The sequence below is a fragment of the Trachurus japonicus genome, chromosome 12, assembly GCF_045865225.1.
Source record: "Trachurus japonicus isolate A0001 chromosome 12, Traja_1.0".
Taxonomy (NCBI): Eukaryota; Metazoa; Chordata; class Actinopteri; order Carangiformes; family Carangidae; genus Trachurus; species Trachurus japonicus.
In genome coordinates, this window is record NC_140918.1 from 29391059 (window position 1) to 29407656 (window position 16598).

At 42.2% G+C, this 16598-nt stretch overlaps 1 protein-coding gene across 2 annotated transcripts in view; it reads left to right on the plus strand.

Moving 5' to 3' along the window:
* Positions 1 to 16598, plus strand: part of dcc (DCC netrin 1 receptor) — a 346433-nt gene that overhangs the window by 309924 nt on the left and 19911 nt on the right. For both annotated transcript variants that reach the window (XM_085794193.1, XM_085794194.1), the window contains exon 27: positions 3313 to 3621. In XM_085794193.1, the coding sequence (XP_085650319.1) occupies positions 3313 to 3621 (309 nt within the window). The remainder of the gene's footprint in view (positions 1 to 3312; positions 3622 to 16598) is intronic.

Here is a 16598-nt window from a genome sequence, read left to right on the forward strand (position 1 = left end):
CACAAAAAAACATCCAAATACCTCCATGATGCTCGTATGTAATGTCCGTCTTGTGCTGAAGCCCCAAATTGCGTAATTGTCCTGAAAAAAATTAAATAAGTCCACATTCCAAGCATGTTTGTAGCATTAGCTCCTACTGTCTGTAGGAGCTAATGTGCAAGGTTCGCACTGAGACCGACTCGAGTCTCAGTCGGTCTCAGTATCAGTGCGAACCTTGCGCATGCGCGCTGGCAGCGGAAGAGCCGGGGAAACGGAGAAAAAAAATTTACTCAAGTGAATGCAATACGCTTCCGTTCCATTCTGCTTCCTACCAGCCGACGTGTCATCCCTCCCTGCACACACTGTGACATGCATTACCTGTTGTGTTTTCTGTGTGTAAGTGAAGTATGAGAACAAAGAACAGAGGTGTTATCCAGCTGTTGTTGCTGCAGCCTGGTGGAGATCAGTCTGTGATGCCACACAAGGATTTATTCCTCTTTCATCTCTTCTGTATCCATTGCCCATACTTCTTCTTTTATTTATTAGTTTTCCCCGGCTCTTCGTCAGCTGTGGGATCCCCTTCAGTCTGGAAACAATCATGGGATGATCCAGACTGCCTGATGTCAGTGTGATGAACAGGAAGTGGAGGATGAGGGAGGATGAGGGGTCAGCTGGTGAAGCGTGTGATGGCTGTTCTGATTCTGTGAAGTGAACTTCCTCCTCTGGGTGACTGAGTGAAGGTCGTCGCCACAGTTTGCTCTGACAATGTGCTATTGTATTGTATTTTACTCAGAGATGGCATATGTATCTCATCCATATCATTTTTCAGTCATGTAGTGTGTAGTGTGGTTGCTATGGGTGATGACCATGAGCTTGTTTGTCTCTGACCTCTGATGTGACCTGTACATGTGTCTTCTGAGCTAGTTCCCCTATAATAGCTAAAGTCCCAAACCTTTGCCCTCAAGTTAACAATAATCAACACACTGACAGTATAAAGGACCTTTGTTGCCATAGGGACAAACAACCTACGTGGTTGCTCAGGAATTGGACCATGCTGCAAACCGCTGTGTCGTTATTCTTTCTATGCAACATAATAGGGATGTAACGATATGGAAATAATTTGACATCTTGATTATAGTGACCAAATGATGATGGTGGAGTGTTTGGACCCAGATGCAGACTGGGAAATGATGGGATGTGATGAAATAAAAGAGTTTGTATTGTAACACAAGGGAGCTGAAGGTGAAATAGAAGCTCAGAGCTCAGGTTGATGGATGTGATGTGGCGCTGATTCTCTGACAGGAGCTACGATGACCGCGATGGGATGATAAGTTGCAGGTGTGCGAGGGTGCCCCGGAGAACAGGTGGAGCAACTAAACTGGGTGACAGGGGGACAATAGCAGGGCACGAGGAAAAACACGGGGTGAAAAAAGCAGATTCCAACACAGAGACATGGCATCATCCTCTGTGCAGAGTGTCTCCCCCTTATCTTCAGCTCTCCTCCTCCTCCTCCTCCTCCTCCTCCTCCTCCTCCTCGGCTGCTTAATGAACACGCGGTCACTGGACATGAAGTGAGTGGCTGACTCACCGTCCTGGCTCACATGTTCTCTGTGAATAGCCTGGCTGGAGGGAGTTTGATCTCTCACGTCACATCAGAGCGGTGTTTCAGCACACTGTCAGGAGATTTCTTTTATCTCTACTTCAGCAAGAAGCTCCTCTTACTCATCCTCTTCCTCCTCTTCCTCTCTCTCTTACACGTGTCTCTGCAAAGGTGAAATCTCTGAGAGTGAAGAAATTCAGCCTGAATGGAAACATCACACTGAGATCAGAGTTTTGGAGTTTTTTCCACATGACTAATAAGACGAGATCAGTGTTTTCAATTGTGTTATAAAAGCAGAAGTAAGCAATCCGGTGGTTTTGGCTAACTTCCTGTCAGCGGATGGAGTTAGCAGTCCCCGCCCTCGTCCCTACGTCACCACATTCACGCGCATCCCTTGGCTGCACACACAGAGAGGACCGCCCCTTTATGCCGTTCTCTCTCCTCATTGGATAAAGGTTGTAGGATACAAGGAAAGTTTTCTCCTCGGCTTACAGCAGAGCAGAGTGACTGACAGACCCGTGTTTCAGACCAAACACTCTATATAAGTGATTGCTGTCGGAAGATATAACTATTTAAGACTTATATTAACACAAACATTCCGCTTACTTCTGCTTTAAATGAAATAGTTAAGGTTTATGTTCTCTAGAACAATGGTTCTCAAAGTGCGGCCCGGGGACCCACAGGGGTCCTTGAGAGGGTTCAAGGGGGTCCCCAACTTTTTCTTGACATTTTACCACATTTTTCTAGAAATATTAAACTTTTGTTTTTTGGGGGTTTTTTGAGAAATTTTTACCACTTTTTTCTTTTTTGGGGGGGGTTACCAGTTTCCTCTAGAATTCTTTTAAAACTTTCTTCGAGAAATTTTACTCAATTTTTTGAGGAATGTTTACTACTTTTTACTAGAATTGTTTTTGAGAAATTTTACCACTTTTTTCTAGACATTTTTTTTTTAGAAATCTTACCTCTGTCTTCTAAATATTTTTTTTGTAACTTTTTTTTGGGGGGGAGAATTTTTACCACTTTTTTCCACAAATTTCTCTACAATATTTCCACAAATTTACGCCCTACTTAGCCCTAATTTGAATGTATACATTGACTTAAAAAGTAGAGGTTTTCAGTCTCAGAACAAATATTTGTCTATTTCTGGTGTTTGCTTCAAAATTTTGTCCAGTGGGGGTCCCTGGTCTAATTTGTGTCAATTTAGGGGTCCTTGATGTAAAAAGTTTGGGAACCACTGGTCTAGAATCATGAATCCTCCAGTGTCCAAAAAGCAAAATAAGAATGTGAAGGATTTCCTGTAGGCAGGCAGGGCTCGGTCTGTAGAGGAGCTTTACACATTATAATCAGACACACAGCTGAAGGTCTATGCAGAGAACATTTACATTGACATTCCTGACAGGCTGCTGTCACACAGCAGCAGGCGTTTAGACAATAGTGGTGCATTTCCTCTGTGTGTTCATCAAAGCTAAAAAAGCCTCTGCAGGTTTTTCTCTGAATATTTGCACGTTTCAAGTTTGTTTCCTTTGCTGTACACGGCGTTCTTCTGTCTTTTCTACAAATGAATGTTCCCTCTTCACAAATGACTGATTAATTGGACGTTTTGTCTTCTCTCCTTTCCTTTTGTCCCCATTCTTTAATCCTTCCCCGACATCTCTCATCTCTTTTCATCCTTCCACCAACACTTCACTTCACTTCCTTCCTTCCGTCCTCATTTCCTCCTCCCTCCTCCTCAGCGATGTCCACGGACGCCTCCACCAACCCTCTCCTCCAGCAGCAGCCTCCACCTCAGCCGGCCGCTCCCCTCCTCCCCGGCTCCTCCGCTCCTCCCGTCGAGCACGTCCCCGGCGTCGGCCCGGTCCCGGGCGCTCCCGCCGTCGCAGCCGCCACCGCCGCCGAGGAGGTCCAGGGAGGGGGGGGTCGCACCATCCCCACGGCCTGCGTACGGCCCAGCCACCCGCTGCGGAGCTTCACCAACCCACTGCTGCCGCCGCCCATGGGCACCATCGACCCCAAGGTGTACACCTCCATGTTGCCACAGTCCAGTGAGTAGAGTTTCTCAGTCCTTTTTAAATGTGCAAGTGATTTTAACACTCATCTGTGTTTTCTATGGTTTGTTCTACTATAGTACCATGAAACAACAACACAGGAACACTGTGCTTCTCTTCACTGTGCAATGTCACAAACTGACATGAATGTACTTGTTGTTCTGTGACATCACATTTTTTTTACTCTTATAATATGTAGGGCTGCAACTAATGATTATTTTTCCAATTAGTCACGATTATTTTGGCAGCATCTGTTTCGACTTCATATTCTCAGCGCAAATTAAAAACACATTTGAATTGTAATTGTAATGAACCATAAATTAATGAAAAATAATATATCAATATAAAAGACCTCAGCAGCAATGAGTGTGTCAAGAAAACCCCTTGTTACTGCAAAAGGTGGACTAGCTGGTAGTCTTGGCATACTGGTGTCCAGCGGCTGTAGTTTATAATAATCCACTCGGCGTCGATGTAAAGTTGGAAAAAACCAAAAACCTTTTAAGTGTTACAAAATATCAACAGAAGTGGCTTTTGTTTAATGAAAACTAAACCAGACAGGACACAGTATGAAAACCAAGTGTCTCCACAGCTGAAATAAATAAAATAGCCTATTCTAGACAGAAAAGATGAACAAATGATCAAATTCAGTAAAAACATAGTTATCCATAACAATTAGGCGATGATTTGAACTTCAGAACACAGAAGCTACACTACAAAATGTAAATATTAGAATAATATAAGGAGAAATGAGCTTACTCTTGCCTTATACACACTGTGTAGCAAATTGTAACACAACAAAACACAACATGACATAATATAATAAGGACTAAAGGTATTAGCATCCTGGCTGAGAGCTGGTGTGTTGAGCATCACAGCCCAGCAGATCCTGTTGCCAGATCTGTATTTAAGTGACTAAGAAACCTCTTGACCTCATTTGTCCTCTTTTCAATGCGCTTTGATTTAGCAAATTGCTTCTTATTGACCACGTTTGTATGGTGGCCCAGAGGGGTCAACACAATACAAAAGCCATAATTCAAACGCATAACACGAGTGCGAAAGTTGCAACACAAATGCAAATGAGTGGAAGTGAAGCTGTAATGAAGGTGAGCAGCGATGTGTTGATGTTATTGTTGCTGCAGGACTATAATTACAGCTGAATAGGTGGACCACTGTGACCATTCATCTTTCTACTGTACATGCTTGTTCAGCTGTATATGTGCACTCTGCTCTACTCCATCACACTGTCTGGGTAAACAGGATGCCTGCTGGGTAATACAAACGCCATTAAATTTGCCGTTTAATGCCCTTATTCCTTGGTATGGTTCTGTAGGTGATTTTTCATAACTACACCGGTGACACATTTTCAGTTTATTTCAGTTTCCTGAGTTGTTTTTCCTATGTATGATTATCTGTGTTTTAATAATTCATTTTATGGCTTAAAGGGATACGCCAACATTTTTTTCCCATGTCTTGCCTCACTCCTGAGTCCATGACCAGCAGATAGACACCATCCTTTCAACTGTACGTGCAGTAACAAGGGAGATACGGGCAGAGCTGGCGCACCGCTAATTAGCTTAGCTCAAACGCTGGAAGTGTATAGGTAGTGTTAGCCTTGATTACTTTGGGGTCACTTGCACGTTGGGGCATGCAGCACGATTTCAATAGGGCCTCCGCCTGCGACTTGCAGTCGCCGCTCGGGCCCTAACTATGATTTAAAGGTCCAGTGTGTAATATGGGCGGGGAAAACGTTACATCTAGCGTTCAGATTCTAGTTTGCAGCGCTCACTCACTCGCTCGCACTCACCTTTCCCATCGGCAAAGTGACAGTGGCCTCTGAGGACAAAAAAACTTGTTTACCACGACTGGAACGACTTTGAGTATTTTAGGAGCATGGAGCGATGAGGTGAAGATCTAAACCATTTTACCACATGTCTGCTGTTTCCTCCTCCTTCTTCATTCTTGGTTAATTTATGAATGCGAACGTGCTGTCTGGCTGGCTAGATTTTCCTTTCGGGCTGCCGTACAAACATGGTGGCACAAGATGGCGACACTCTCTAAAGTAAAAAGAATAATTATAAGGCTACGAAAACAAAACACATTTCATTTTATAGCGATAATACTCTTATACAAATATATTCATGGGTAGTATATTCAGATTTTGCCAAAAAACCTCACCAATTATTACACACTGGACTTTTAATGTGGTTTAAAAGCTGAAACTAGTTGGTGCACTCCATCAGTCTGTTGTTTCATGGGAGGAGGGGACTGTGTGAGGTCTGCTGCCCCACATGTTGACAGAAACAATATGTCTGGTTTCAGTCTGTCAGTGATGGCTCCGTTCACCACCAGTGAGTCTTTGTTTGAGTTGGATTCTCTCCGTTTTGTTTAATATTTTATTCAAGGAGGCTAAATACACTAGCCTCAGGCTGCTTTGCACTGTGTTTATCTATACTCTGTATGGGAGTGTGTGTGAGTGTGTTTCTGAAGAAGCGTATGCTGTAACTGGCCTTGACATTAGCCAGAGGGTTGGACTGAACTCCCCCCTGTTCTCTCTCTCTCTTTACGTTACCTGTGTCTCTGCCTACTCTCTCTCTCTCCCTCTCCATCTCTCCGCTCCTCTCTCTCTCATTACATCTGACCAGACACCCCCTCCCCCACCTCTCTCTCTCTCCACCCTCTTTAATTGTCTCTCGTCTTTTTTTAGCCTCGCTCCCAGGCTCTAACGGTTCACACTGAAATATCTCCACACACATCAGCCAGTCCGCCTTCATATGAGCACATGGTGTCTAGACAATAAAACCTCACGACTCTGTTGAGCCCCTGACTTCTTTTTTTTTTTCAGCACCAGCATTAAGTTGAAATGTCAAACTTTTCAATATTTTAGATCTGTTCAAATAACTGAGGCTGATTCTAAACCTGTGCTCCACATCGCACATTACATTAGATAGAAATAAAATGGCAACAACAAAGCAGGTTTTCTCACTTCCTGCTGTGACGATAATTTACTTTCACATCACATGGTCAGGTCAGGACACACAGTCACATGTTTACTAACACAGAGGACACAGCTGTAGAAAGCAGTGGAAGTATCTAACCCTTGAGCAGAAACCTTGACAAAAACCCAACATCTGGATGAGGGTGTGTCATGGTGAAGGTTGTTAGTCCAAACTAGTTCTTGAGGGATCAGGGGCCGTATTTATCAAGCTTCTCAGAATTAATCCTAAAAACATTGCTGTGAGTTGACTTATGAGTAAAAAATTCTTGGCTGAAAGCTGCACTTAAAAGTTAGTTATCAGTCTTTTAGTGAAGTGTAGGAGGTTCAGTCTCAGAGCTGAGTTTTATAGCAGTACTATGCTGTAAACAGAAATTAATGAACTAGCTCAAAGTTCAGTTCACTTTTTAAATGAACTAGTTCAGTTCATAGTTCATAATTCAACATTTTGAACGAAGTTTCAGTTCCAAAACTGAACTAGTTCATAGTTCTTTTTTTTTTTCAATCCACAAGTTTCCGAACGTCATCTATGGTCAAAACTGGCTTCCGGTTTGCCGGTTTGGTGGAATTTTACGTTTACGTTTCCATGGTTTTCAGGCGTTGTCATAGTTGCGGTAAATGCATGGATCTATTAACGCTGGCTTTTAACACAGATGTCAATTTGTGTGATATCCACTGTTAAAAGCTGCTGTGATGATCCATGCGTTTTACAGATTTTCATTGGGGGAAAAAAAAAAAAAATCCATGCATTTACCGCGGCTACTGAAACCATGGAAACGTAAACATAACATTCCAAAACCGGCAAAACAGGCTACGTTTTTTGACGTTCGGAAAAAGGTGGATATGTTGCTACAAGCTATTATTTTTCAAAATGATTGCCTCAGCCCATATCGAACCACAGACAGCAATTATTTTAGCAGTTTTAACCAGTATTAGTTACTTTCCCCAAAACGTGACTGAGTGATGAAAGTAATTACCAGAAAAAGTTACTGTTGCGTTAGCCTACTATTTTATAAAATTGTCAAATATGTCAAATGACTTAGACTTCCCTCTCTAACCCCTGTTTATCTTTTACTAACCAACTGGGTCAGTATTCCTCCACACAGACCGGCTCCGTGACGCGCTGTATCACTCCGCTGATCCAAACAGCTGATAGGTGTTGCCAGATTGGCTGGTTTTTCCGCTACATATTACAGTAACACCTGTTGTGTTTTAGCTGGGTTTTGCCTGGAAGGCTCTATGGAAATCTGGCACACTCCTGAACAAAGTCATACTTTGAGAGAGCGCCGTTCACAAACACCAGAATGAACGCGTTCACAATAACGTTCATCAAGCGGAAATTCGTTCAGTTCACATTCGCCCAAAATATGAACGAGTTCATGAACGATGGTTCACTGAACGCGGCTCAACACTGCAGACTGATCCTTTCTTCTCTTGTCATCCACACACCTCGTACTCGACTGTCTCTGTGTGACGAGAGCTGCTGCTAATGGTGTTCAGTGTTTAGAGTTTTATTTCTCAGTGATCACCGTCCTCGTCATATTTAGTTTCTTTCTAGACAGAAACCCGGAGGGAACACTGTTTACCCTCTTCCCCTCTGAACCTGTCTTTCTTTCCCTCATCAGTCTGTTTCAGATCTGTCCTCCTCCTCCTCCTCCTCCTCCTCCTCCTCCTCCTCCTCTTCCTCTCCCTCTGTGCTTCATCCTGTCATTCCTCCTCTGATCACCTGCAGCAGCGTCAACACTGAACTCTGCCTACAGTCCATGTCATCTCAGGACTGTGTGTGTGTGTTTCTGAAGTATTTGTTGTGTGTGATGCTTTCTGGGAGGTGTTTTGCCTCGGTGTGTGTGTGTGTGTGTGGATGGGGGTGTATATAGTTCCATTATGGTTGTGTTTACACGCCCAGGTGGCCTCTGATTAACATTGATTTTCAGCTCCTGGAAAGCTATTGCTCAGACATAGCGAGCCTGAAGCAACAATCGGCTCAACTTCCAAAGACCCCCCACTCACCCTGCGACCCCCCCCGCCTCCAACACACACTCAAACACACACACACACACACACACACACACACTGCTCATCTCCATCACAGGCCCCCAGAGCTGAGCAGCTCTACCTCCACCATCCCCCTTCATCTCTCTATCAAGCCGGGGAAAAACAGCCTTGTGAGCGATGGCGTTTGATGTTCATTGTTTGTCTTGTTTGTGTGTCTATCCGGGCCTGAGTGACTCCCCCTGTGAGAGGAATGAGATGTTCTCATTGTTTAATTGGAGTGTTGTAGAGAGAGAGAGAGGCCTGTATGGGCACAGGGAAGGTTGAGATGTGAGTTTGTAAGATGGAGAGAAAATTGCTGATGACAGAGGTTTAGATGACAGAGTCGACTCTTCATCTGATGCACCTGATCCACAGGATCTGGAACATCCAGGTCCTGCTCCTCAAGTTCCTGGATTCTGTTTTTGTCAAAATAACAAGGGAACTTGTTAATTGGACATAATAAGTAGGCCTACGCAACTTTTACAATACAGACTACAGGGATTTTAAAACACAATGAAAGTTTTTGCTTCTTTTTAAAAGGGACATATTATGAAAATATCACTCTTTGAAGGCTCTTCAACATATATTTGGGTGTGTGTCTTGCCTTCCGGCCCCCAAAATGTGAGAATCAACAAAAGACAATCTGTAATTTGCAGCCTCCTTTGAAATCCATCCCTTTACAAGCTGTTCAAAAATAAAAATAAAAATAGAGTATGCACATTAGAATATGCTCCTGAGTATTTTACAAGCTGTTCCCTCCATTTTCATACAATGATGTCATTAGTTTTCACATTTGCATATTACCACCCCTACAGTACCTGTGAGTACAGGTACAGTAGAGGGGGTGGGGCAAGCAGTGGTTCATTTGCATTTAAAGGGACAGACACTGAAACCAGCCGTTCTGAACAGGGCTGTTTAGAGAGGATGAAAAGAGCTGTGATGTTTGATCCTTGGGCTATTTTGACCAAAGCATGTCACAGACATGTCTTTAAGACACCTGGGGACTATTTTAATTTGTGGAAAAGGGGCAGAATATGTCTCCTTTAAGTCAAAGCAAAATACATTTTGATCAAATATCAGGACAAAACCCAGGAGAGAATGAGAGGGTTAGAGCGTCAGTGTGAATGAAGTGACAGCAGAGCTGTCAGATGAGTTGTGTGGCAGCATTGAAGCTCTGACAGCTGACTGTGATCATACAGTACAGGTGTGTTGGCTCTGTGGCAGTAGGAAATCATGTTAATGTGACCGATGCTGTGAGTTGACAAAGTCAAACTACCTTTTTGTCAGTTGTCTCTTTCTTGTGATAAAACATGTCTATGGTAACAACTCTTTCTGTAGAACACCATGAAACATAACACTGTGTATGGATGTTTATTAGAGCACATCTCTAAACACATTTACAAAGTGCTTTAGGCAACAACTGCAAAACGAGGAGATTGTTCAACAGATTCTATATAAAAATAAAAACTAATTAAGCCAATAGAAAGAAATAAGATCAGAAAAAGTTCTCTTTGATAAGAGTTTGTTTTCATAAGAGATTTAAAAGAGGCGACTGGTTGTGTTTGACCTGATTTCCTCAGCCTGCAGAGAGCTCTGTCACCTCTACTTTTCAGCTGCACCTCTGGATCACAACAGAGAGCTCTGCCCCAGGTTACCTGACTCTGAGTCAGACATACTGTTGTAACATAAAAGTCCACAGTTGGATCCTGCAACAAATCCCATGACACACTGAGAGCTCTTTGGCTGCGTCGCCTGGTCCCTGTGACGGTTCAGCTCAGTGTGGAGCTGCTGAGGAAATACTTTCTGTTAAATAGTGGTTTCATTCAACAGTTACATAATGTTCCATGTCGCTCCGTAGGGAACTGTCCAATATAGGAAAAAATAAACCAAGCTCCTCCTCTGCTGCTTCTATCTGTTTCATGTGAGTCCAACAGTTGTTATAGAATGAACTGATTTAAAACATGTTGTCTTTAGATTAGTTTCAGCTCTAATAGTGATAATGATGATGTCATTTTACTGTGTTAGCTATGATATTTTTGAACCCAACAATAAGGTAAAACAATTAGATATGACGGATGGCACCGTGGTCTGGTGGTTAAGGTTCTGGGTTTGGTTCTTGATACCGAGGCCTTTCTGGGTGGAAATTGCATGTTCTCTCCATGCCAGTGTGGATTCTGTTTGGGCTCTCCAGCTTCCTCCCACACATTTCAAAAATATGCATTAAAAAAAAAAATAAGTATGCATATTTTTTTTACATTACATTATATTCTTTTATGTATTTTTTCTTATGATATTAGATGTCTCTATGCACACCTCCACTACTTCCTGAACTTAAGACTGCTCTTTTATTTCCTGTCTTACATTATTGGACAAATTGATTAATCCAGGTGTGTCTGAGTAGTCACAATGGTCAGACACACCTGGATTAATCAGTTTGTCCAATAATGTAAGACAGGAAATAAAAGAGCGGTCTTAAGTTCAGGAAGTAGTGGAGCTGTGCATGGAGCCCATTGAAATTTTATTTGTCATTGCTTTAAAAGAAAACAAAAAACATACATATGCATATGCATACTAGGCTGATGGGGGACTTTAAACTCACATAATTAACACAAAAAGAAAGAAAGAAAGAAAGAAAGAAAGAAAGAAAGAAAGAGGCATATGTGCTTGATGTGACTAGAAAATCTAAGACCCTGTTAAATCTAACACACATTAAAAAAAAAACTACAATGGTGTCATTTTGTCACATGAGTTAGAAATAAACAGTATTACTAACATCGCTGTCTGAACTGGCACTGGAGCAAAGAGGTTATTACTCCCTCTCCAAGCAGAGAAACATCCACCCCCCCACTGCCTCCTTTTTAGATGCATTTTTAAACTGAGGCGTATTCTCTTTCTAAATTGAGCCTCCAAAGCCCATCTGCAGCGTAACGCAGAATAGTGGGCAGTTACTTACTTAAATTGGCGCGGATGTGCAGTTTTATGCTGGAAGCTTTAATGAGATTGTCTGACTCAATGTCTGATTCTGAGAAAAGACATTCCAGCCACAGCTGGAGGCAGACAGCGCACCAGTTGTGATGGATGTTTTTAAGTGTTGGCCTTCATCTCGCCTCGGAGGATGCACATTATAACCAATGAAAAGCTTTAAGATAGTGTAAAATGATTATCTGTAGCATTTGGACAACCATGTAGGACAGACGGAGAAAGGTTGAAATGTGTGGTGTTTTTATAGCCTCTTTCTGTTTTTTTTTCTACAAACTGAAATATTTATTCCCCACATTATACAAAAGCCTCAGCAGTTTACCCTGAGGGCGGCACTGGAGGAGAGATCAGGAGGTCACAAAAATCATTCACGTTCACCAAATATTAGGGCCCGACCGATTTATCGGCGAGCCGATTAAATCGGCCGATTATAGCCCGTTTGAGACTAATCGGTAATCGGCCAAAACTCGCCGATTGTCGCCGATATTTTCAGGAATAAAATGCAGGGAATAAAACTTGGTTTTACTTTGAAAAGATTCCCCTGCACAGGCGCCGACCTCATGACAAACTCCATCCACTACCACCTCAGTCACAGCACACAGCAGAGTGACTGATCTGTCTCAAAACCAGTGTTGCCACTGGCTTTCTGTTTCCCTTTTTTTTTTTTTTTTTACCGCGGTCAGGTTGTGTTTTACCGTTATATACCGGCAGGCAGTATGCTCATTTATCACAGTAAAAGTCGCTTTTGATTAAAAAAAAAAAAGAGAGAGAGAGAGAGAGAGAGAGAGAGAGAGAGAGAGAGAGAGAGAGACCCGCCTTGCTGTAAAAAAAACAACAACAAAAAAGTATCACGTGTCATGACTTCCTGTATTTGGCCCTTCAAAATAAAAGCCCATATTGATTTTGACTTAATTTTGACAAGACAGGGCTCCAAATGTTTTCTTTTTTTTCCTGCGACCAATCGACCATTTTGGTCGGCTAATGATTTTTTGGTCGACCAGGCAGCCCTAATTTATATATTATATAATATATATAGATATATTATTATAGTAATACAATTTTAAAACTTAATTAAAAAAAAAAAATAATCGGCTGATTAATCGGTTATCGGATTTTTTCCCCCCTAATAATCGTAATCGGCATCGGCCCCAAAAGATCCATATCGGTCGGGCCCTACCAAATATTGCAAATATATACTATATACTGTGTATATATAATAAAACTGGATTCAAGCACAATCCCGAAAACATGTAACACGATTGGAGAACAGCTGGTCAGTCAAGGTGAGGTCCTGATCTTCATGTCACCTGTTAGTGGTAACTGACACTTTACATAACAGGAAAAAAAAGAGTTTTTCGAAGGTTTGAATATTCAGGCATGAAGTGAAGATGGTGAAGAGAGAGAATGTGAAAGTTTCAAAGGTCTGGAGCATTTCTACTCCACCACAGAACTGAATGTAGCTCTGTTCCCAGGAGACCATTAACAAAAGATCAGATATGAATGAGAAAAATAGTGATGATTCATTAAAATTATGAAGCCAACATTTAACGTACTTAACATTGTGGATGGATGGATGGATGGATGGATGGAAAAACAGTGCTAAGATAAGAATAAATATTCATAAAAAGATAGAGAGATAGCAGCCGGTGCAACTACCCACCTCCTACTCATCAAGAGATGCTAAATAAATGACTTAATCGAGAAGTGATGTGTCATATTGTTTAGTCTCAGCATCCCCTATGTTGAGATACAGTCCACAATGTTTGGCTGTTATGAGATTAAACTAGATGTAGAGTCTAAATATGAGATTGTCAAATCAAAATTTAGCTCAGATTTAGTTAATTCAGATTATAAAAGAATTAAATATACTAAATCAGGATCAATATGCACCAGTGACTTATCATTCACATCCAATGAGTTGTTTTTTCATCATACCCAATGAATGGGCCTTCATGCCTGTCCAACAGCAGCCATGGGCCAAGCATCATACAGATCATGTGGCTACATGTTAAGCGTGGAGCTCAGGTCGACCATGAGACAGACTGTCAGACACAAAGACGGAGACAAAGGAACCACATGCTGCTGTGAGAAGAGGAAGAGATGCAGACTGTTTCCCTCTGGAGACCATGTGCTCCGTTTCCCCAAAGACTCTTTTCATCTCCGTGTTTTTATGTTTTTACCTCTTAAAGATCAATAGCCACGCCCCCTCCACCCCATCTCACCTTCCATCGCTGTGATTCTCTCCATCTTTGCCTTTGACCCAGAAACAAACACCGATGTGACCCCCAGTGGGCGTTTCACACCTCCACTCCCCGTTTGTCTGGTAAATATATCTACCTTTCTGAGCTGTGGAGCTGCAAATACCCCCCCCCCTCCCCAGATTCACCCCCCACCCCCCTACACACCTCTCTCTCTCTGACAAAAACCCCTGAGGGTGAGCCAGGCACTGTGAAACTCTTCTTTTCTGGCTCTCTCCTCTCTGGATGTGTAACCTTTGCTCCAGCTCTGTGCTGCTGCAGCTTCATTGTGTTTTCCAACAAAATGTCTTTTTTTCCTTTTTCCTTTGGATTCGGTTTGACACGGTCTCGCCAAAGAGCTCATACAGTGTCACTGCTGGTGGCAGCAACGCAGGTGGTTAACTACTGTACCCCCAGGTAGCAGCCACATAGTGGAACACATGGAGAAACAGCCGACAGCGGACTGGGATAAAATACCACAGAGGAGGTGTGGAAGTGGAAGATGAAATGATCTCCAAAAGACATAAAGTTAAACAGAATAGTACTTTATTAATCCTTTGCGGGAAATTATTGTGTCACAGTAGCTGCTATACAATAATTAGGAGAATGAAATAACTTTGCAATATTTGAATCAATATCAGTGTATTATTTTAGTTTTCTACAGTTTTAGAGTGAAAAGGAAACAAAGCAGCAGCCTGCAACAGAATGGGAAACCCAGGAGACTTGAGCTCTCAGATAACTTTGACCAAGGTATCAGACAAGATATTTACTATTTACACACTGGGATAGTTTCCAAAGGGCCAAAGGGGGGGCTACTAGGTACTGACTGTGCAGGGTGGCCAAACCTTTGCTGTGGGCCCTTTTCCTTTTCTGTCATTTTGAAAATGTTAAAGGTCCAGTGGGTAACCATGACATCTAGCGTTTAGATTTTAGTCACTCACTCGCTCGCACGCGGCAAAGCGACGGTGGCCTCCGAGGACAAAAACACTTGTTTACCACGAGTGGGAGTATTTCAGGAGCATGGAGCGATGAGGTGAAGATCTAAACCATGTTACCATATGTCTGCTGTTTGCAAGACCCTTGCTATATGTTTATATAAAAGAATAATTATAAGGCTATGAAAACCAAACCAGTTTTATTTTAGAGTGATTATACACTTATACAAATACATTGATGGGTAGGCTAGTTTATTCAGATTTTGCCAATAAACCATGCCAATTATTACACACTGGACCTTTAAAGATGAAAATAAAATAATAAAAAAAACATTATTTAAAATATAAAGGGAATGTGTCATCTGTATCTTTATGCCTTTTGGAGATCATTTCATCTTCCACTTGCTGAACTTTTCATATCAACAGAAGTTTTGACCAGGGGTGCCCAAACTGTACATGACTGGGATAGGGTGGAGAGTCTGGAGATACTGTAACTGGGGCCACAAAGTTGGAAGGATGCATATGCACCAAAAGATCCGGGGGTCACGTGTAAAAAATATTGTGTACACACAAAAGTGCCGTCTTTCACTCACGGTTGTGTCAATAGAGAAATGAAGGTGAGGGATTGTGTTTTTCGACACCAGCTTCATGTCTGGCGTCTGCACATTTCTATTGGTTCCAATGCAGCAACGCTACTAACATTAGGAACTGACTCTCAACATCTGGCCACATGTCAAAACAACTTCTCCTCAAAGCCTCATTGGAAACGGTTACGTCACTCTGTGTGCAGGTAAACCAGAGGACAAAGCCACTACAGACTGGCAGGTGCTATACAACTAATGTTGTTTCATCTTCAACTCTGCTGCTCCATTCAATTCAAATTCAGCATCGTTGTTTGTTGACAGACTTGTACACCAATCAGACCTAAAATCATGACCACCTGTCTGATATTGTGTTGGTTTATTTTGCTGCCAAATACACAACAAACTGCGCTGCACTTTCTATCAGAACCAGTATGAACTTGTTCAGCAGTCTGAGCAACAGTATCTGGTCTGTTGGATGGAGCACATGGGCCAGCCTTCTCTCCCTAATTGTATCAGTAGGTGGGTTTCCGTTACCATAGAAATGTGAAATAACCTAAATATCGTAATAAAAAACTGGCCTACATTTCTGAAAACCTCTCAAATATCACTAAAACATTTTGACGCTCTCATGAGGTGGTTTTTCAGACATATCGATATGAAAGTGTTTTGCAAAAGTGTTATGGAAACACTTAATTTAGTTTGAGAACATCACACAGCTGATTGAACATCCTGAAAGTTTGTATCGGTTTGTATTGGTCTGTGAAATCCTCGTTCACAATCCTCTCCAAGAAATCCCTTATTTGTGGCCGTTGCAATATAAGAGCTTTGCCTTGGAGCAATCAAACCCTGCCTTTGTCTTCTGTTAAAAACAATAGCAGCAACAGCTGTAGCGGCAGCTGAGATCGCTGTCCCATCACCATAGAAACGCAAGACGCTTACGTCCATCTGCCTCAAAGTGAAGTCTCGCGGGACGAGAATTTTATGGGATATCGCGAGATTAGACTTTACAAGAGTTACGGCTCATTTTCAAAACACATTTCAATGGAAACATCAGCAACAACAGCAATTGTACTTTTTTAGAAATTTCAGAAATATTGCTTTTATTTTGTGAAAACCTGTCATGGAAACGCAGCTACAGAGCTTTTGATCGATCCTGACCACTGCAGACCGGATAAAAGTTGTGTTCTGAAATGAGCAGAAATCATCAGACGTG